Source organism: Saccopteryx leptura, chromosome 7 (genome assembly GCF_036850995.1).
Source record: "Saccopteryx leptura isolate mSacLep1 chromosome 7, mSacLep1_pri_phased_curated, whole genome shotgun sequence".
Taxonomy (NCBI): Eukaryota; Metazoa; Chordata; class Mammalia; order Chiroptera; family Emballonuridae; genus Saccopteryx; species Saccopteryx leptura.
Genome location: NC_089509.1, coordinates 91769456 through 91793216, shown reverse-complemented (window position 1 = coordinate 91793216; position 23761 = coordinate 91769456). Strand labels below are relative to the sequence as shown.

Below are 23761 nucleotides of genomic sequence, written 5' to 3'. Positions count from 1 at the left end.
ATAAAGTCATGCACCCAGTATCTCTAAGTGTGTGGCAGGTACTTTCTCATTTTAAACAATTATCACAATGCAGCTTGGCAGAGAAAATAAAACTTCTATATAGTGCTAGGTAATTGCATTTATGCACCACCTAGCATTACATTCTAATTATTTTTTGCATCTTCAATGTAAACAAGAAAACCCACAACAACTCAACCCTCTGGATTTCTGTGGTCTTTTCAGCTTAGCCCTGCTGGAGTTCCATTGTCTTGCAACCCGAAAACCAGCTTTGTTACTACGTTTTGCAGAGCTCCTTTTCTTGAAATGGCAAGGCAACCAATTTGGAAGTTTTACCCATGTCTCACTTTTGCAGGACCATTTAAAAAAAAAATAGGAGTTCACAGTGTAGGAGGGGAAATAAAGCCATCAGACTTCCCATCATGCCACTAGACGGGCATTGTTTTACTGTGTGTGAATAAGAATAAGCTGCGGCTAGAAAAATGGCCTTTGTGATGCAATAAAACTGTCCTGGGTCTTGCTGTGATTCATCATACAAATCCCTTCATGAAGAAAGTTTAAGCATTAAAATGGGTATTGAATTCTGGATTCAACAGCAACATGGGCACAGGCAATTTACTACTGATCTCTCAGGTTCTGGCCGGAATGACTCATAGCATATGAAACGGATAAAAACTGGCCCCGTGCCGGGCATCGCGGAGTATCTGCTAGAAAGGGTGCCATGGTGCCAGCTCACAACCGGCCTTCCTGGGGAGCTGGCGAAGAGGGGACAACCTTTCCATCTGGAGGGGTGAGGCCATGGGGCTGGTGATGAGCTAACACAGACTTCCTCTTGTCTCTGGAGCATCAGCTTTCTAAAGAATGCATCTGGAGAGCCGGGGTTCCTGAGGAGGGTACAGCAGGAAGAGATCTAAGAGATAGAACGTGCTCTCTCCTGGTTTGTGGGGCAATAGTGTGGGGATGAAGGGTGGACACAGCCACAGGCAATACAGTGTGGGAGAGCCAGGGCCATGAAATCAGGGCACACAGAGCTGGCACCTTGTTATCGATTTCAGAGAAACCATCTGAAAAATGAGGCAAAGTCTTCCAGGCATTGATGAGGATTTGGATTCCCTGTCTTTTCAAGCTGCTGGATCTCAAACAGGAGGTGTGAATTGACCTCAGTGTACCCCCTCTCCCAACCCCCACCCCATCCTTCCATTTGGGCTGTCTATAGTCAGGTATAAGGCGATGAGAACCAAGGGAACTTCAACCATCTTGTTTCAAGAACACAATCCATGTTTTCAAGTTATACAACAGAAAGAAACTAACACCAAGCTGTTAACAGAAAGTACTCAATAAAAATATGGCAAAATGAATGAACAGAGATCAACACCCAGACTAATTCAGGTGAACATTTTGAATATCATGAATACAGAAAGAATCCCATATGACCCAGAGAGGGAACACAGGTTACTTACAAAGAAGGAAAGTCAGGCCAGCTTCAGATCTCTCTCTCTCTCACCAATATTAAAACCAAAATACCATTGAATTTCTAAGGAAAAAAAAAACACCCTGGGAAGCAGGTATGTCATTTATCCAACAAATATTTATTATATACCTCAAAGCACCAGGCATTGTTATGAATTGAGATTTATATAGAGAGGATATTATCAGACTTCAAGGATTTAGAAATACACTCTCTCTATATCCTTCCTGAAATAAAATTACTCAAAAAGTGAGCAGATTAACCTAGAGAGGAATCAAGATAAAGAACTCAAGGATGGTAATGTCACAGTAAAAAAGGACTGCCATCAGACACTGAAAGCAGTCTTTGGATGACAGGAGACATATCCCATAAAGAATATGAAAACAGAGGCTACATTCTTTCTTAAAAGCATGATCAGATCTAAAATATGGCCAGCTAAAAGTGTGAGGGAAAGTTGTGATAACATGCAGTCCTATAGATTTGTTTCTTTTTACATGGGAGGAGCTCAATAGAGATTTTTTTTTTTAATTTGATAGAGAAAATAAGATAACATTTTCATAAAGTCAGTATGATTAAGGTTACTAAATAAAATAATCAAAGAAAATCTAATACTTGGGATAAAAATAGCAAACAGAAAAAGGTGTACAAAAGAGAAAGCCTAAAACAAAAGACAGAAAGAATAATGCCAGTTATGATAACAGATATAAACAAGTTAAACATTTCTTTGGAAGAAAAAGCCCCAGAATGAGTCAAATGTCATAATTCAACCTTTTACAAGAGACAGACCTATAAAAAATGATGTGGAAAGGCCTCAGAATAAAAAAGAGTAGATAGGGACTTTCACCTCATGTTTATCTGTCTTTGACAGATCAAGATGATAAATAAATCTATACAATGTCAAGAAACAATCTAATTTCATAAGATTATTTTATGAATTATAGGACATATATTTATCATGCTTACACCTGTGTGAAATGGCAATGGCTCTTAATAGAAAAGCTTACATTTAATGTGGTGATCTCTTTTTTGCTCTTTTCCTGAAATGCTGTTAATACATTTATTGTGTGTATAACAACTATGTTGACTTATATTTAAGGAAGTACAGGGATACAGGTATGTTATACACCACAGTACAAGTAACATAGGCAAAGATTTTTTTGTGTGTTTTCTTCTCTGCTATATCCCCTGCACCTTAATAGTGCTTGCATTGTAATAGGCACTCAATAAACATATATTAAATGATAAACATATACAGGAAAGTTATTAGTATTCATTTAAATCTTTAAATGAAAAATCACATATATTATGACAACTTTTAACAATTGTCCCAAATTGCAAAAGTCACTGTCCTTGACTACAAAGCATTAAATGTATATGTTAATAATAAAATTTTAAATAGACTTAAATTCTTTTTTTTTTCCTTTTTTAATAGAAAAAAAAACAGCTAACACCTACCAGGCCTTTTATTTATTTTTTCAGAGACAGAGAGAGAGTCAGAGAGAGGGATAGACAGGGACAGACAGACAGGAACAGAGAGATGAGAAGCATCAATCATTAGTTTTTTGTTGTGTGTTGCAACACCTTAGGTGTTCATTGATTGCTTTCTCATATGTGCCTTGACCGTGGGCCTTCAGCAGAGCGAGTAACCCCTTGCTCAAGCCAGGGACCTTGGTTTCAAGCTGGTGAGCTTTTGCTCAAACCAGATGAGCCCGCGCTCAAGCTGATGACCTTGGGGTCTCGAACCTGGGTCTTCCGCATCCCAGTCCGACGCTCTATCCATTGTGCCACTGCCTGGTCAGGCATAGACTTAAATTCTTAAAAATTAAAATAATGATCGTATAAGTTATTTGAGCTCAAAAAAGAAGTAAACTCTTTAATTTCAGAATACGAAGAAAAATAAGAACATTAAGATAGTAACACTTCCAGAAGTATCTAAAGCTAAATTTAAAAGCAAACTCATTGACTTAAATTATATTGTTATTAAACAGGTTGAAAAAGTAATTGAAATAAATAGGCTAAATAATTAAATTAAAAATAATTTTTAAAGTTTGCTTTATCTCTTCTTAAGAGAACAAGTTAATGAAGTGAAAATAAATGTATTAGAACAGAGAAACAATTATTAAATATAGTAACTGGTAAAAAACAAAATATACTGGAAGGTTGAAAATCTCAATGTAATTAATAATTTTATAAAAAAAATTTCTAAAATTTAGTACAAGAGGAAAATTCTTTTCCAAAGATCTTTATCTATGGTAAAAGTTGAAAAAGATGTTAAAGAATTACCAACAAAAAAAGCAGCAGGCTAGATGGTTTTATGGATGAGTTATTTTAAATCTTGATGAAGAGATAATTTTTAGAGTATAGAAATTGTTACAAAGCATAGAAAGAGACGAAAAGCTACTTAAATCATTTTTACAAAGGTCATATAACCCTTCTATGTAAAACTGCTCAGGTTAAAAAAAAGCTTAGATAATTATTCACATAAATATAGATACAAAATCACAACAGAAATATCAGCAATCCATGCCTAGCTCTATCTTAAAAGAAAAACAGATAGCATGTGAGTATAGATTTATATTTTTCAGAACTGCAAAGGCTATTCAATATTAGAAACTCTATTAATATAAATCACCACATTAATAGAAAAATAAGAAAAATCATGCGATCATCGTGATAGATGTTTAAATACCATTTGGGAAAACCAACAAAAACCTCTGGTTTGTTTACACAAAAGTAAAAGCTTCTTTCTCTCTAAACTATCATAAAGTTAAGAATTGACAAAGTTGGAAAAGTCTGCCTGATTTGACTGTAAAAGCTTACTATTTCTTCTATATCAAGAACATTTACCACTCAGGAGAGAGAAAGACAAGCATTGTAACAGAAAAATAGAAAATTCATAGAGAGAAGACATATACATGAACAATAAAAACATAAAATGCTCAATCTCAGTTATAATTTAATGAATATACAATAAAGGATATTTGCTATCAAATTTGGAAAAACTAAGAAAAATAAAAAGTTTTAATAGGGCTGCTACAAAACCTGTATAGCACAGACTATTAATATCAATATTTGTTGACTATATTAATGAATATGCTGCTAAAGAGAATATAAACTTATCAACTTTTCTTGAGGCAAGTTGGGTATTAATTTAAATTTTTTTCATATCCTCATATTAAATAGTGTCATATTGATTTATGATAAAGAAGTAACATAAGAGTGCAAAGATTTTTTATAATGCTAATTATTACATCATTACTTATGATAAGAAATGATGAAAATAATTTAAACATCCAACAATGATGAAGTGATTAATCAATTACTAAATATTATTTCTAGAAATACTGTGAATTCAACATTAAATTCACATTTTTGAAAATTATTTAATGACATGAGAATACTCACAATATAATAAAAAGTGAAAAAAATAGCTTAAATAACAGCATATTCTGTAAGATATCAATTAAATTACTACATATGACATGCATGTATGTGCGTATGTTTATAGAAAAGAAAATACATTCAAACATAAACAGTATTCGTTTATTTTAAAAAATTGATTGATTTCAGAGAGGCAGAGAGAAGAGTGAGAGCGAGAAGCATTCATTTGTTGTTCCACTTAGTTGTGCATTCATTGGTTGCTTTTTATATGTGCCCTGACATATGAAACCCACAACCTTGGCATTTCAGGACGATGCTCTAACCGACTGAGCTAACTGGCCAGGGCCACAGTGTTCATTTATTGTGTGATCAGATAACAGATGATTTAAATTTTTGACTTAAGACTTTTAGCAATTATCTAAATTATTTTACAGTGCCATGTACTACATTTATAATAAAAAATTTTAAGTGTAAAAGAAAAAAATAGTGATTCCAGGAAAAAAAGAAAGACTAGTGTATGTCAACTATGTCTATTTGGCCTTTAAAATATGCCTAGCTATATCATTTTAACCTCTTTGAATATGTTTATTTGGCTACAAAAACCACTGACTGCTAAACTAAAATTCATTAAAATACAAGCAAATTGTACACATATCTATCTTTATATATCAGTAAATATGTAGATCTGTATTGATATATGGATATAATCAGGAAAAGCAAAGTCTGTGCCAGTCACTACATGTTTCAGATAGGCTGTATTCAACATTTATTCATAAAAAATTTGGAGCCCCCAGAAACACGTGAGTCCTTGCAAATGAAATGGTATACAAATCAGATATGGAATTTAAAGTCTAGACTAGAGTTATTCAACCTTTTAAAATTATAACCCACAGGAAGAAATATAGTTTACATACATATATCCTAGTATATATGTGTATGTGCATATGCATTGGTTATAATATAAAATTGTCAGCAATCAATACTTATATTTGCTACTTGCTATTCTATTCTATTCTAGTCTATTCATCTTTAAACATGTCCATTGTGACTATTTTTTTTTCTTTTTTATTAGTGAGAGAAAGAGAGGCAGAGACAGACTCCTGCATGCACCCTGACTAGGATCCACCTGGCAAAACCACCAGGGGGTGATGCCCTGCCCATCTGGGTCACTGTTTCATTGCTTGACAACCAAGCTCTTCTTAGTGCCTGAGGTGGAGCATGGAACCAATCTCAGCAGCTGGGGCCAACTCACTCCAATTGAGCCATGGCTTCAGGAGGGAAAGAGAGAGAGAAAAGCGAGAGGGGAGAGATAGAGAGGCAGATGAGCACTTCTCCTGTATGCCCTGATCAGGAATCAAACCCAGGATATCCAAAGGCTGGACCAACACTCTACCACTGAGCCAACTGGCCAAGGCTGTGACTAACTAATTAATTTTATGATCATCTTAATGAGTTTTAGCACACACATTGAAAAATTAACCCCTAGGGCAGATCTCAATCAGTAACAGGGTCAGACAGGATGCACAAATGTTCAAAACCTCAAAATAAGAGGTTGAGCCTGGAGAAAAGTATCATCACAAAACATGTACTAAAAGCCACCTTATATTTGCTTAAAAATTACAAAGGGCAATTGGAGTAGCATAGTGCCCTAAAATGCCCTAAATGCAGAAAAGAGAAAAGGCTGAACACACAAGGGGAAACTTTACAGGGATAAAAGCAATTCTATCTTATTAATTCTTGGTTAGTTTATTTTTTCTCGTATTCTCTTTTCTATGTATTATCACTTTTTTTCTGTACAATTATTTCTAAATATCTCATTATATTTTAAATTATGTTTCCTGTCTGCCTTTCCCACCAGACATAAACTCCTTATTACTTTTAAAATCTCAGAGTCAAATAAATTTCTGGTACAAAGGTGACACCAAATAAAGGTCTAAGGAATTAATAAATGAATACACCATATGCTTTGAAATTTTGTTCTTTAATCCTGGGGCCAAAGTGACACAACATAAATGAAAACGATGGCTTTATTCTTCTCCTTAATTGATGATATGACATTAACAGATTTTCTTCTTACTTTGGAGATACTAATCTTCAAGAAATTTAGAAAAGTCCTAAGAGCTTCTAATTGAGACGGTATTCAAATTTTTGATAAATTAAATTTGTAAATCAATATAGTAGAAATTTTGAATGCTTGAAACAAAATGTCATTTTTCCCCTTTTTTCTTGTCATCTTTTTATTCCCTCTTCATTGTATTTGTTTTTTTGTTGTTATTGTTGTTTTAAGCGAGAGAGAAAGAGAGAGAAAGGGAGAGAGAGGAGAAGCATCAGCTTGTCGATGCGGCACTTTAGTTGTTCATTGATTGCTTCTCACATGTGCCTTGATGGGGGTAGGGGGTTCCAGCCGAGCCAGTGACCCTTTGCTCAAGCCAGCAACCTTCGGTTCAAAAGTGACCTTGGGCTTCAAGTCAGTGACCTTTGGGTTCAAGCTAGTGACCATGGGATCATGTCAATGATCCCACGCTCCAGACAGTGACCTTGTGCTCAGGCTTGTGAGCCTACGCTAAAAGCCAGGTTTTGAACCTGGTACCTCAGCATCCCAGATCAACCCTCTATCCACTGTGCCACCACTAGTCAAACAAGGATTAGCTTGTGTGTGTGTGTGTGTGTGTGTGTGTGTGTGTGTGACAGAGTCAGAGAGTATCAGAGAGAAGGACAGATAGGGACAGAGAGAGAGAAAGGGAGAAAGATGAGAAGCACCAATTCTTTGTTGTGGCACCTAAGTTGTTCATTGATTGCTTTCTCATATGTGCCTTGACTGGGCAGCTATAGCAGACTGAGTGACCCCTTGCTTGAGCCAGTGACTTTGGGCTCAAGCTGATGAGCCTTGCTCAAACCAGATGAGCCCATGCTCAAGCTGGCAAGCTCGGGGTCTCCAACCTGGGTCCTCTGCATCCCAGTCCGATGCTCCACTGTGCCACCTGGTCAGGCAGGATTAGATTGTTTTTAATCTAACATATATATATCGATATGTAGAGAAAGAAGAACATTACCCACTTTCTCAAATTAGAAAAACTTTAAATAGTTTTAGGACCACATGTAAACTACAAACTCATAAATCCCATAGCATTCTTTACTCAATCACCAATTTAAGTACAGTGTCAAAAGATTTTTTCCTGACATCATTCACATTAATTGGGAGACCATGATCCCGTCTTCTGGAATGTGAGTCTCTGATTCCCTAACAACCACACACACGCATGCACATTGCAGCTGAAGTGCTTCCTGACAATTTAAACCCGGAAAAGTACTATAAAGGGAATTGCTTGGAAAACAGGAAACCTGGTTCATACTAAATACATGACAAAAAGTAGCTCTTACATATAAAAATTACAATTAAAATAGAATTGCCATTCAGAAACAATCTGGGACCCTTAACAATTGTGATGATGTAAAAATAATACAACTGAATAATTGAGGTATCGCCACAATGTTTGGGGGTATCCATTATTGTAGAGTGAGCCAGAAGGTTCATCAGAGAAAAGATATCAGATCATGACAGGGAATGTCTTTCTCATACAACATTTCTTACTGTTTTTTTAAAGGAGTAACTGCAAAACATTGTATCTTCACACACACACACACACACACACACACACACACACATTAATGACATTCTCCTTCTTGTTGATAAGTGTTGATCCATTGTTGGGTTTGATGAACACTTATGTATAAATTGTCAAGTATTCAGTGAACCAATAAACCAACAAAGGAATGAATGATTGTGAAGAATCTATTTCCCTCAGGTACCATGAGGCATTGCCATGTAAGAGATGAAGCTATCACTGGGAACAGGCTGAATGAAAGATGGCATAGAATGAACTAAATCATTTGAAGAAAGCTTCATAAAGATAAAACCCGAGAACTCCATTACTTTATGAAAGTCTTATCTGGAAAACAGAAAAGAAACAATTTCTCAATTGTTGATAATAACAATATTATACCCTTTCTTCTTAGATCATTTACTTGAATAAATGGAAAGTTTTCCTGTCAGCCTAGCTGAAATTAGTGGCATCACCTTTTGCACTTTCTCATAAATGCTCTGAAAATTAGCACTGCGATTTCAAGGTTCGGAATAAAGCGCAGAAAATTAATGAGATTCATAGGAGGGCTGTAAAATTGCAGACTCTGGTATGTGTCATTACATTTGTATTCAAAAACGGTCCTTCTTCTGGTACAGAAAGGCAATTCCAGTACTGCTGTAGTGGTTATTATTATTATTTTAGGGGTTTCTTTGATTTCAGTATTTGTCCTGTTTCAGAGGAGAGCTTTCTGTGTGTTTTCTTTTTCTCATCATAATACCAGGCTAGTTACTAGTTAATAAGAACCAAAAGATGTTAAATTTCATAATGACAGTGAGTCAAAAATGTCCTTAAACTGAAAGAACAAGATGGCCGCTGCAGTGACCTGATTGGTTGGTTATATTGGGAGGCTGTGGAAGAGATGTTCTGGGTTACAAAATCTGAACACAAATACGGTTCACATAGAGTTTTAACTGTACTCATGGTTAAGTGGTTCATGTGTTATAAATGCCAGTAAGTGGGTTCTTGTATCCTTTACTCCCAACATCTTCATTTAAAAAATTTAGTACCTAAAGTTTATTTCAGCATGTTTGGGCTCTGCTAAAATAAAATGTATCCAACTGATTTTAAACAGCTTTGAGACTAGTTTAGGGAATCTGGAATTCATAGGAGTCTCTGCTATGGTTTTTCCTATATTACATAAAATTGTCATTTCTCTCATTGCAGTTGAAGAAAAGAATGTGATTCTTATAGAAGTTGTACTTTTGGGTTTCATGATCCAACACAAACGGTTGTGGTTTGGGGGAAGTTAACCTATTCTAAACTTGACATTCTGAGCTGGAATTAATTGCTCATTAGAAGCAGAAAGAGTTCTCTTTTTTCTCTAATGTAAGTACAGTATAGGGTTTTTTGACATACAATGGAAAAATAATGTGGTTCTGAACTTTTGTTTTCTGCTTTTTGGTATTTCGGTTGGGTTTGAGCCAAAGACAGGCTAACTTATTTGCTTAAAGCATAAAAAGAATGATTTCATTTCGACTTTTAGAGAACTGATGAAACGATACCAGAATCTGTTTTTGGTTCAATACTATGGAGTTAAAGAAACAAATTATGAGTGATAATTAAAGAGTAGTTCATCAGAGACAGAAAACAGTTTTTATAGTGTTTATAAATGAATGATCAGAGATCCACTTTCTTTCAAACATCTCATGTAAAAGAAAGTACCTAAACAGCGGCCACAGAGCCACTTTTCTTTGTGTCCCCACCAGGCACACATTAGCACAAATGAGAAAATCAGCTTTGCTAATAATGATTGTGTGACTATGGTGCAAAGTCTTAGAACCTTAGTTTTCTGATCTGTAGCTAGGATTAGAGCTACAACTACCTCATGGAATTGTTGTCTGGATTAATTGATATCGGGTATTTACACAGTATCTGGTAGAGTCAGCGCTGGGTAAAGATGCCATTGTTGCTACTCATCTGACTGTAGCATCATTTATTGAGTAAATATTTTGCAAATACTCTCTTTGTATTTCCCTCTCCCTTCTATTTTAGGACCTTAGCTAGCTCCTGGTATTTCTCTGCTTTTGGGTTTGGCGGAGCTACTAGCAACGGCTTTCTCCTGGTCTTTGGTCTTTGATTTTAGCATAAAGCCATTAAAAGGATTAGGTGTGCCCTTAGGGTCAGGGATGAAAGGAGTGCACTTTTGAAGGAAAATGTTATGTGAGGGAGAGAGGGAAATAGATATTGACCTTTTGACCAAGGGACTTGGCCAAAAGTGCCTTACAACCAGGCCTGATAGTCGCTACCTGAAGGGACTGTGGCCACCTCTGTGGTCACCAGAGTGAGTTGAACTGGAAGACCTCCCATATGCTTTGTGTGCTGTATAATGCCTGAGGACATAGTAATTAAGCTCCAATAATGACTAAGATAAAATGGTTTCTGGCTAATGGAACGTATTAGCTCTAAACACCTCAGTGTGTGTACTACTTAAACTCCTCACATTTATTGAACATTTGCTACATGCTAGACAAAATTCTAAGTGCTTTACATGTAGTAATCACTTGATTATCATAATACTGATACCAATTTTAAAGGCACCTGGGAGGTTAAATAAAATGTCCAAATTCCCAGTTAGTAAGTAGTGGAGCTGGATGGGAATGTAGGCAGTACAGCCTCAGAGTCTGTGCCCCACACATTATGTTAAAATGCTTACCAGACCCACCACATTATTATATTTAAAATGAAAGTCATCTGTGGGTTTAGAAAGACTGGACAGGAAGACAAGAGCAGTTTAGAATATCTGTCTTCAGGGCAACTTTCAGATAGCACTGACTGACTGAGGAGTCATGGTCCATGTTCCTTGTAGCAAACTGCTCATGGGCAACAAAGAACAAGAGGCTTCCTTTGGGGACATGAAGGCCAGTTTGCAGGAGAAACCAGTACCACTCTTAGGATCAGATCATTGCCTGCCCCGCCACACTGGGAGATCTGGGGACGTGGGCTCTGTATAGAAGCACAATGCTGGAGAAAATTCAGGCTGTAGAGTAGCCACAAGACATCAAGAAGAAGACCTAATGGCCACACGCCCTCCTCTGTTTCATGAAAGGACAGCTCCTAGGGGTAGATTTCATTAGCTCCTCTCCTACTCCATTCTCAAAGACTTCCCCGAAGGACCTAATTTTGCACTTAGGTTAATCAAATGTCTTCCTTAATCAGAGAAGTCTCTCAGGGAGTGTTAAGGACCTTTATGGGTCAGATTCCACCTCCCCCTGTGAGATGAACTGCACTGAGAGAGTGGCAACTTTGATGGAGGATGGGGCAGAGAGGTAACTCTGGACTCCTGGGCACTTTGGGGGAAAGGGTGGGCTTAAGTGGTCTGCCATGATTGGAACATAGGGTGATTATGGGGAAGGAAACCTGGGGAGACACTCTTAAGAACTGGTAAATAGGAAGGGGCTAGAGAACACTCAAGAATGTATGAAGGGAAGAGGTGAGAAGGGAATTTCTTTCTCCTCTTGGCTCAGAAGGCTCCCAGCTCCTGCTCCCAGGTTACTGTTCTATGATTAGCACAGGTTATTGAATTTCAGTGGGTTTTTGAGGCTGGTCTGGAACCTTACACCAATAATTTTTTTTCCTATAGAAACCTACTCCCAATTCCAAATTGACAGTTTCTAAATGGGGTTCGGAAACACAGTTTATATCTATGTTGGGGATCGCCTATAAACATGCTGCCTCCTTTCAGAATGAATTTCTGCATGCTAGAGATTCACTCACACAATCTTCTCCCTTGTAGCTAATATGTCAGCATGTTCCTGTGAAATCCACATTGAAATATCAATGAACTAAAACTATCAACCAAAACAAAAAACAAAAAACACCAAAACAAAACAAAACCCTGCAATTTATTTTTGTCTTCTTTCCTCAAATTTTCACTACTTCCTAAAATCTAGGTAAGTCCCAACTCTTCAAGTGACTCTTAATGCTCAATATCAAGTTCAATTAAACCTTAAAATCTACCTAATTTATGGACACAGTGAATATATTTTTCCTGTCTTGGAAACTCCTCTGCTCCTCAGTTCAGCTATTTTAGGAAGTCAGCTATTTCAATCTGTTGATGGAGAGACACACTGGAAGGAAGTGTTCATGGAGCTCAAGAGGGCTCATCGACCGATTAAGCCCTCTGTTTCTTAATGGTCAGAGCCAAACGACAACAGTTTCTGGACGCATACATTTGATGACTCTAATTCTTTACTTCATTCCCTATTTTAAAGATTTTAATACTAGAATACATTTTTTAAATTGCAATACAGTTGTTATATAATAATCATTAGTTTTATGGTGCCTACCCAGTGATGAGATTCAAATGATTTAACAACCGATTCTCTGCTCTAATCACTATAAAAGAAGATATACTGAAAGGTAATTTATTATTTCATGCATTTAATACTTAAGTACAATAAAAGAGGTACACAAAACTAATTATACTATAAGAAAAAGTTTCAAAATATTAATGGAAATATATTACAAAATACCTGGCAAAAAACCCAATGAAACTATTATTTAAGATAGTTTCAACGACAGTTTGTCACCCCCTGGTTGCACTTTTTCTCTTTACATTCTTTGTTTATTTACCGAAGTAACAAACGTGAGGGAATTAAAATGTAGCATTTCATCAAAGGTATAATGAGTTTTATGAAATGAATAAATAAATATTACAATCATAGTTCCATCAAATTTTTTTCACCTATGGATGGAATGAACAATACTGCTGGCACTTACAATATACTGTTGTGCAGATGAGCGTTAAAAAAGAGTAAGAAATGTAAATTTGTGATTTCCACACTGGGCAGCTGTCCAGGTGCCCACCTTAGAGACAATCCTGATTACAAGTGTCATTTTAACAACCGGTTCGCCAAACTCAACAAAATATTAAGTATCTGTCCTGCGGAACCAGTGTGAATCGTCTGAGTCCCACCACTGTGTCTACTTGAGAATAACAGAACTGAGAGACGCAGGAAGACTCCTCATGGCCTGACTGTAGGAGATGGATTCAGCTTTGCCTGAAGTTAGATGTGCCAATGGCCTTTAAAGTCATGGAAGCTAAGAAAATTTCTTTTTTAGCTCAGGCCGGTTTGAATTAGGTTCCTGCTCTTTGCAATTTAAGAGCCATTGACTAATCAAAGGTTGTTTATCAATGCCCTTAGTTTTAATTAGATGCCATTAAGGAGCAAAGGACAATTCAGTCTAGTCTCAATTTTCTTGTATTGGCCCACTGACAGCAGGAGCTCATTTCTCTTACTTCTCATTTTTAGAAAATAATGTTCTGATCAGATGGAGGCACAGTGGATAGAGTGTCAGACTGGTATGCTGAGGACCCAGGTTCGAGACCCTGAGGTCGCCAGCTTGAGCATGGGCTCATCTGGTTTGAGCAAAGCTCACCAGCGTGGACCCAAAGTCGCTGGCTTGAGCAAGGGGTTACTCGGTCTGCTGAAGGCCCACGGTCAAGGCACATATGAGAAAGCAATCAATGAACAGAAAATAGTGTTCTGATGGTTTTTATATTTGTGTGGCTATTACACATTCCACCCTAAATCTTTTTCTCAAGATGGTTAGCATGATCTCAGCATCTAGTTCTCCCTTTCCTCTGACTGTACAATTCACCGGATGCATCTTTCATCGTACAGACAGCTGCCAAGAATGCTCACTTAGGTTGGGTCCTAGACCATCTTCATAACAGGGTGAACAAATCTTTCAGAGTGTTTTCATTTACTCGCCCAACCATCACCTTCCTGAATCAATCCCCTTTGCCAGAAAGATAAATCACCATTCTTTTATGACAGTGGAAACTAGCATATCTCCTTCCCATCCATGTGCCTACTCACCTCTTCTTTAGATAAACATTCTTCTAATTTAGTTAAAGAGTTAGGAAAAAAAAAAAGAGCCAGGAAGATGTATGACATATTCCATGCAGCATTATAAAAAAGACAATAATAAAGGTACTAATGTTTTTAGAAAACTCTAGAGCCATCTCATTTTCGAGATTACTTATAGGATATTCATGTTAAATAAGCAGATAATCTTTATCTGCTAAAAACAAAACAAAACAAATAAAACCAACCCAGATTATTGCCAGAGGACTGTGCCAGTCTTAAGTTTTACAGAAAATAAAATACCAGCAGATAACAGATATTATGTTTTCTTTTGGAAAATGTGAACACTTTGCAGCTAGCATATCTTGCTCACTTAATTGGGCCTGTAAAAACTCACCAGGCCTTTTCACTTGCAGTCACTGAAATTCTCTCAATTTGTTCCTTACAACTTTTCAGAGCCTAGTTGGGAAAACAGCTACAAAACAGACTGGCTGAAAAGATTTTTAAGGTCTCATGTTCATATTTACAAATCTTGCAATCCGTGTGTATTCATCAATTTAAACACAAATAAAGGGAATAAATCAGGAGCTCCTCAGGGGGAACGAAAAACACTAAATATGAGAGAAACAGAACAAAGTACATCTGCTGAGGCCACTCTCATGTGGTCTCTGAGCTCTCCTAGCTCCTAACTGCACATCCTGCCTCCGACAGAATGCATTGCGATTTCTCTGAGCTCACTTAGAAGCTAATACCTCCTGTATGATAGCATTTCTCACATATATTATTGTCCTTTTCTGTTGAGGCTTAGATGTCTGCATTATTCCTGGATAGATTGTGAGTTCCACCAAGGTAGAGATACTATATATATTCTTGTTACCAGTACATGGTCTGCACTAAGTCAAAGCAAGTATTTGTTAAAATGGAATAGTTGTCATAGAGAAAAGAGAAGGATGTCAGAGCAAGTGAGAATCCAAGAGAATAGGGGGAAAGGTCTTCAGCTTCAGGCCCTGAGCAGGTGTGATAATGGAGAGAACCACCAACAAGATGGCCTGGGAAGATCCAGAAAGCCCAAGGCCAGCCAAAGAAAGATCATTAGTCTCATTGATAAAAATATTTTTTCTTTTAAAAAAATAATCATAGATCATAATCAAGTGATTATGGTCATCATTTTGGCTTTGAAGACTTTTGTGAGCTTTCTTACATTCTTTCTGGCCTATTTTAAAACTAGTTTAAATGTAGTTATTGGGTGACTTATTTTCCTAACTTCCTTCTCGATTGCTCATAAGTTCCCCAGTATAATGTGGCTCTGGAGAATATTAGTTGGATCTCTCAGTGAAGTACTGGACTTGAGGAGATCTGAGTCCAGGAAATTATTTTTTGATGATGTTGGTTCACGTAATGATCTTGTTAGAGAAGCCGAATTACACTGGTGGTTACTGAAGTGATTGTCACTAATGCTCTAATGTTAGTATTGTAGGTCAGCAAGCTGGACCATTACGTGGAGAAGCACCCCTTCTTGGGCCCCACACTTCCCCTCATGGACTGTTGATTAGATTTTATTTTAACACATGATGCTGAAGACCAGCATGATCTAGGGACCACCCATCTCATTCATAAAAGCTGCCTTGTTGGGTCTGGCGGACTCACAGGAATGAAATGTTAACTTTTTAAACTTGCTTCCCTAGGTCTCTCCAAAAGTAGCAAGACAACAGTGCGATTTCTCAGGCCTATGCTGGACAAAAGATACTAGTGTTTTTCCTTGGCTTGGGGAGAGGACAGGAAAGGACGCTGAGATTCTAATCCCTGGTTTGGAGTATCTCAGGCGATGACAAAGAGCTCTCGTCTTTTATGACAGAGCATTTCCCAAGCATCCCTTTGGGAAGCCTTAGTTCCCAATTGTCTGGGAAGCATAAATTCAGTCACATTTGGCAATGCTCAACACACCCGAGCATGGGAAACAAATTAAAATAGAGATACTTCTTTACTCACTAGCTTGTCTAGTTATACGTTTGCCTGGCACAAAAACAGAATTATTAAGATAGGAAGGGCCCAAGTATGCAGTTATCAAGCTCAGGTTTGGTGAAGGTCCGAGAAAACTTTAAGTCTCGTGAAGGTTAAGCATTTTCATCTTTTCAGCTTGATATAAACAGATCATATAAAATAAGGTCTAAAAAGTAAAAAGAGCAGGACCACTTGCTCTAAAATTACTTGTCTTATTTTGCTCATAGTGGTTTTGAGATGGAGGACTTTTCACTGCACTGGATATGGTGTGCTGGCTTGGTGATGGGGGAAACTACTTCCCTTCATTTTATTGCTTGTTTGTTTAATTGAGGGGCCAGAGTTTCTCATGAAAGTCCGCAAGTCGGTCTCAATTAAATTTGAAATGAAGTGAATTTTTATCCACATTGCTATTCTGTAGAAATTGTTTTCTCCTGTTAATAAGAATTCAAGTGACCAGTTGCCTAACCACTGCTAATGCCATTTTGTTTAATCTAAACATCTGTAATAAAACCAACAAGTAGCTGTTTGTTCTGACCGAAACTCACAGGATGCCTATCTCTAGAAGAGGCTGAAGCCATTTGATTGGAGGCTGCCAATCCTTACTATGCATTTCTGAATTTTTAAAAAATCTATCATAGTTGGAAGAACCCACTGGGCTGAGGAATTTCAGTTGCTCTGCCCAGCAGTGGTGAATGCTGAGACTGACTTTTAAACAGCAGAGTGACATGCTAAGTGTCACGCATGAGATGCCACTGCACTGAAGTGAAAACTCGAGCACATCAGCCCAGTCACTGGGCTTCATTCTCCAAACCCTGACCTTGTGAGCATAAATGTAAGTGTGAAAGTCAGGAAAGAAATCTTCCTTTAAATAGATTTGCCCTCCAAAAGAACTGGTGACTTTACTGGCCACCGGGGATAAGAGAGTTCCTTACATGCCCCTCAAAAAAAGCACTAAAAATTGTAGTAGAAGGCAGTAATCATCAAAGAGGGTGAGTAAGGGCTGACTCATAGAGAGACCATGACCACAGACAGCTCTGCTCCAACAATAATGCTAGCAACGACAGCTAGCATTTATGAATACCAAAACTCAGTGTCAGGCACTAGTCTAAGTGTTTGATATGTACTTTTAATCAAACTCTAAACATCCCCCTCTGAGGCATTTTTGTGGATGCTCAAGAGTCAAATGTACTTTGTAAGTACAGCCCTGCCTTCTTGAAAAAGACAGGAGAATGAATCATGCTATCCTGAAAAAAAACCAAAGGTTATCTCTTTAGAGGTCACGATATTCTTTTCTGTTCCGAGATGTTGAAAGATTGGCAAAGGGAATCCTCTAATACAAAAACTGCCCTTATCTCAAAAGAAAATGATTTTTGTCTGGTAAGATCAGCAAAATGTGAACTGTTCAGATGCAATATACAAAAAATTGATATCTCTGAAGATAACCCTTCTGAAATTTACTTCTAATAACTATTTTCCAAAGGCGAAATGACTTACGTTGTATGTTCCATTAACGCTTGCACAGATGTCTGAGACCCAAGAGATGGAGGTCAAGGAATAAGGCTCAGTAGATGATGACAAAGATTCCTTGTCCTCTTTAAAACAGCAAACATCTGCTCCATCCCAAGTTGTATACATGTCCAAAGGGGAGTAAATATGAGAGCAATTAAAATAAACTACTGTGCATTAGTGTGGTTTGATTGATGTGAACAACTTCTGTGGGAGAGGATGGCTGTGGTTGGGGTAACCTAAATATAACTTGATATATATAGAACATCCTTGGCCATGTTCTTCTGCTCTAAACTATCTCAGTAAAGATGAACTAAATAGTTAGAATCAGTCATGGGCTTACCCAGTGAAGGTCATAATCACATGGCCTTGATCTTCCTTCGTCGTCCTCATATGATGTAAAACCTTCCCTTCGAGCCTGATAATACTCCTTCCGCAACTTCTGGATGCGGTCAGCACTTCCGCTCGCGGTACGACCACTACAGAACATGAACAAACACAGTCACACAGTGCACGTCATCCTGGAACTTACTATTTGATCTTTTTATTAAAGGAACTGACATCTATGTTTGCAAGATTCAATAATGCATTCAAATATACTAGGAAAACTGTGAAATCAGTAATAACAATGAACAAATAACAGTCCTGATGTGCATACCTTTAGCTTCAAGGGTCAGAACATCTGACTTGAGATTAAATGCCTTTTGAGTAAGAAAGTAAGATAAGGTCCTGACTTTTAGAGCAATTAAAAGAGCCATCACACTTTTCTTACAGTCATCATACACATGGAGTTTGTTTACATGTTAATGTGGGTATCTCATTTTCTAACTAACTGTTGGCTATTTGAGACCAGTTGTTTGACTTGAAGGTTGGCTGTGGCACAGAGTTGACATGTCCCAGGGTTCAAGTCAATGAGACTTGTGAATATGTGGAGTGGGGGGGGTGAGGTATGTGTCCATGTCAATATATGGGAACAGGCTGGGCATATGGAAAGGAAGGAAGGTGGAAATCATGCCAAGAAGTAAAAAGAAAAATAGAAAGCTGGTGTCATCTTGCTAACTTCTCAAGGTTCTGTCTCTACTTTAGCCACTTCTACCTCCCAGAAATTACAGCTTCTCCAGTGACCCATTCTCTCAACCCCAAACTGGTCAGCACATGGCTCCCTTTTAGTTAGTACTTGTTCCCATCATTCCAACAGAACCAACATCATGTGATACAATTCAGGGTGAGGAAACAAGAGAAAAATGATAGACAAAGGTCAATGGCTGTTCAACTTCTTTGGTTCCTCTGAGGTATAGCTGAGAGCCCTACTGTGTCAGACCTTAAGTTAAGATCTGGGAAAGTGAAAAATGAACAATTCATAGTCCTCATTTGCAAAAAGCACATAGTCTAGGAGTTAGGGAACTTATAGGGATAAAGAAGACAACAATGGTGCTGTAACAGAGATCTGCACAGTTAAGGAAACATAGATTGCTTAAACTTTGACGAGGTAAAAGAAAGGCCACAGAAAAAGATTATGGACGGCCCCATAAAGGAGGTGAAACCGAGACTGAGTCTTGAAGGATGCACAGGCACTCAACAGTTGGATAACTGAGATGAGGGAAATTATGGGTAGAGGAGAGGGCAATGCAAAGGACAGAAATGAGAAAGTATCTTGTTTCAGGGGAATCCAATTAAGTCACCTGGGGCAAGCAGTTGTCCTCAACTTTACTTATTCTGCCTTACACACATATCAGGTGATATATGCTCTCTCCCGTCATTCATTTAGGAAGCAAATTAGAATAGAAGTGAGTGCTGGTGACTAGGGATATTCTGAATTTAGACAAAAGTATATCATTTACAAAGTCTGATATTTTATCTCGATTAGTAACAATTCATCAACCGTAATTACACTCACGTTTCATGAATATGTGAGAATTCACTGCTCTAGTATACAGGATATATGGGAAGGAGAAAGGAAGAGAAACAGGTATGACTGAGAGAGGTATATAGGGGCCGCACTGTGAAGAGCTTTACAAGCCTAAATATCCCTAAATATTACAGTTGAGTTTTAAGTTTAAATAGGTACCTTATAAAATAAGATCTCTGAAAACAATAGAAAGGGGTCATCAACTATTTTGTTAAACCACTTAAAAATTATACTTGTAAGCTATAACAAGAAAATGCTGAGTAAATTTATCTTTTGGAGGAAAGGCATTCTTCCCAAACCAGATTGTAAGCTAATCAAAAATAGGACCACACGTCGATATCTCACAACCCCTCTACAAAGTTAGTATTGGATTCTGGGCTTTCTTTGTGCCCTACAGACACTAAGTAGTTGATGCCTTTGATTAAGAAAGTATAAACCTTTACAGATCACATACCTTTATTTTTCTTTAATATGTATTTTAAAACTCTAAAATAATTCTGTTTCTATACCATGCTTTTTTTGTTTATTTTAAATAGAAGGTTTTCTCAAGCACTTGGAAAAGATGAGGAAAAAGACAGAGGCTGGGTACACTTTTCCGAACAACGGGAAGCTATTTGGAAAAGCTTCCCTCACTCTTGAGTACTATGAGCTGACTGTGGTGCCTGCATCCAATGTCTTCTGCTGGTTACGTGAATGCATAAGCCATGCTCAAACTCACCAGATGAGTTTAATCAACACAGTGCAAACATCACATACATAATCTATTAGTTTACCCAAAGAAACTGAAGCATTGAATTCAAGCAGAATGAAGTCATCAGTAATAAAGAAGAAAAAGAAAACTGATAAGGCACTGATTTTTTTTTTAAAAAAAATTCCACCACTTTCCTACATTTGCGGTGGGGGAAAATCATACTCAGATTGTAAACTATTTTTCTATATGTCTATACATACATACATTTAAAAATATGGGTTTGATCTGATTTCAGTTCTCAGATAGAGGAACTGGGGTAAGAATACAAAAATCAGATGTTTAGGATTCAGAAAATCTCCTATGGCTGACAGGAACATGACTATTTACCTGAAAAAGAAATCTGGTCTCAGAGAAAAAAAAAAAGAAACAGGAAAAATGTCTAGAAAGTCATGGATCATCTAAGTACAAAACATGCTGTCCATTCTCCCTTGTTTGGCCATTTTAAGGAAGATACGGGACACAGTGCAAACTTGTCACAACCTGGGACTACATCTCAACATGATCTCTTCTTGTTTTTTTCTCTCTCTCGAACCCTCATTCTACTGCTGGTACCTTATATCATATTTTTTCCAAGTGGGTGTTTTATATAGTAAAATTAGGAGTAACAAATTCTGATTTCATTTTTAGCTCTTCTCTGCAGGTAATAAATATACACAAGTTCACCATCATATCAATAAAAATGATATACATGGCTGTTGTAACCAAAGCAGTTAACTGATTTCCATTTTGTGTTGAGGATGTAGAAATTTGAAAAGGAATATTAAAATACCTTTGTCATAATAGCAGCAATAATCATCATAGTTACAATATATAGAAACTTTTATAGCAAATATGTTGATACAGACTCTTATTTACTCTACTTTCTGCCCAGAACAGGTGTCACTAATCAGTTATAGAACTCTTTCCTCATGTTCCAAGACATGGTCTTAGAAATCTCTCATCTGAGAACTTCAGAAAACCACTAACAATTCCCAAGAGCTGGCACTTGACTTTATTTTTAATTCTTGTGTAATTGGTGCTATAAATAACTCAAAATATCAACTAAAATTGAAAAGAAGATTTAATTATTCTGCTCCAAAGAGATGAGGAATCTGAGTCTCCTGGCTAACAGATGATGACTAGTCTATCATGGCATACCATCTTCCAACTTGGGTCTGCTCTCCAACTTATATATATCTTAGAGACCAACATGAAAGGTAAGTCTAGCCTTAAGAACTTACTTTCTGAGGACTACTATTTTTCTTCCTCTTCTACATATTATCTGTTCTATTTTTCTGGCTTTATGGAACTTAGCAGTAGAGATTCTAAGGTATCTTTTGCCTAACAGCTTCAGAGGTGATGTCAGATTACGATGTAACACAAAATCTCTTGCAACTATATAAAATCAGTTGCAACTATATCAATAACCCCCTCTCCAAGATGCTATTAAAGTACTAGGTTTTCTGTATTAGTTGTTCACTGGATAAAGTTAGCCATTCTTATATTTTAAAAAAAGTTCCTATTACAGTTGTGTCTATATGTAGGTGATCAATGCCATTCCTATACTTTCATTGTGCTGAAACTTTATGATAAATGAATTTAAGGAGTATAACAAAACAGATTTATGTTGTAGTAATTTCTTGTAAATTATACTGGCCATGCCTTTAGTGACAGATATAGTTAAACAGGCTCTTAGAACACTTGAGAGCTGGATAGAATTTAAAGATGTAGGAGAGTTCAGAAACCATCTCTTTTTCTTCATAGCCTATAGTAATATGTGCCCATAGGCAATAAATATCAAAGTAAGGCATTCTCTGCTCTTTTGAAAATCTAACCTTATTCTTCCAACTTTATAATTAACTCAATTGAAGTACATTTTTAAATGCGTGTTCATTTGGACATGCCCTAGTCTCATCCCATTATTGTCACAAGACTGGGAAAAGGAAACCAGTGTTTATTAACCCTTTGAGTAGTGAGTTTTTTTTTTCATACTCACTGACCTTGGGAGTGAGTTATTTTTCAAAAAACAAAATTAGTTCCAGTTACAGTTTTATTAACTTAAAATCATGTTTGTTTGATAATCAATTTATGGAAACAAGAACATATATTTGCCTTTTTTAATGTTGCCTTACACATTTTAAAATAAATCAATTGTACTCTGTATGGTTAGGAGGCATGAGGATGTACATGAACGTTCATACTACTCAAAGAGTTAAGTTTCTATAATGCCTTAAGTATAATATTTATGCTTTACATACTTCATCTCATTTAAGCCTCAATCAAATTGCTGGCGATGACACTGTTATTGACATTTTTCAGAAGAGTACACCAAGGCTCAGAGAAGTTAAGTGGCGCATTTGTTGAATGGCAGACCAGGAGTTGGGTGACTCCGTGGCCAGGGTTTTCTCTATTATCTCATTCTGCCTTTCAAGAAAGGCATTAGAATGCAGTAGGCACTTTGTAGCAGCAGTTCACCGGTGTGGCAAGGCAGAGGGAATTTAGCAGAGCACATTTACAGCCATGCCTTCTGATATATTTTTATTTGCACAGATATATGCAATAAAAGCAGAAATAAAAGTAGCAGCAGTAATAGAAATACATGTGATGAAGTTGGTATTCATTAAAGAAGGATGCTGGAGCAATGGCAGACTGAGATTTCCAGATAATTAATATTGCATCTCTAACAGGCTTATGTGGGAAACTGGTATAAAACTGAATGGAGTGTAAAAGAGAATCAACATAAGACAAAGATCCCACATGAAAGAGAAAGAAACTCTGGATCAGGACCAGGACTGACTGGCAGCCAGCACTGCTCCTGGTGAAGTTCACCACTGACTGAATAAGTTGATCACTGACAATGAACCACTGTTGGACTTGGGAATTAATTCGGGATGATTTTGTGTGTATGCCTATGCAGGCATATATGTAAATACGTGCACCCTGACTACAATTAAATTGCAGCTCTGGTTAATTCCAAAGAGCTGTGTTATTTTCAGATAGCCTCAGACATGCAGCTCTTCCTCTGAAGGAGAGGCGTTTGCCTTTTTGCCTCTGGCGAGCACAGCCCTCAGTGGTAGGTACCCGTCTGGGGTCCCGAACTGGTGATGTGGTGTTAAGGAGTAGTCTTTATAACAGGAGTATTCCTACCTGGATGTGGTAATCCTTACAAAGTCACTGAAAAAAACCACTTAAATTAGATAAGTGCATGCCAACAATAATCAGATTGGGGAGTGTTTGCAAGTTTGGAGTTGGATAGAGTCTTTAATATTTTATGAAGTTACTATAGAATGTTATTTTGATGTTTATCATTAAATA

At 37.1% G+C, this 23761-nt stretch overlaps 1 protein-coding gene across 2 annotated transcripts in view; it reads right to left on the bottom strand.

Moving 5' to 3' along the window:
• Positions 1 to 23761, bottom strand: part of PARD3B (par-3 family cell polarity regulator beta) — a 1075922-nt gene that overhangs the window by 91638 nt on the left and 960523 nt on the right. For both annotated transcript variants that reach the window (XM_066346722.1, XM_066346721.1), the window contains one exon: positions 18151 to 18286. In XM_066346722.1, coding sequence (XP_066202819.1) covers positions 18151 to 18286 — 136 coding nt within the window. The remainder of the gene's footprint in view (positions 1 to 18150; positions 18287 to 23761) is intronic.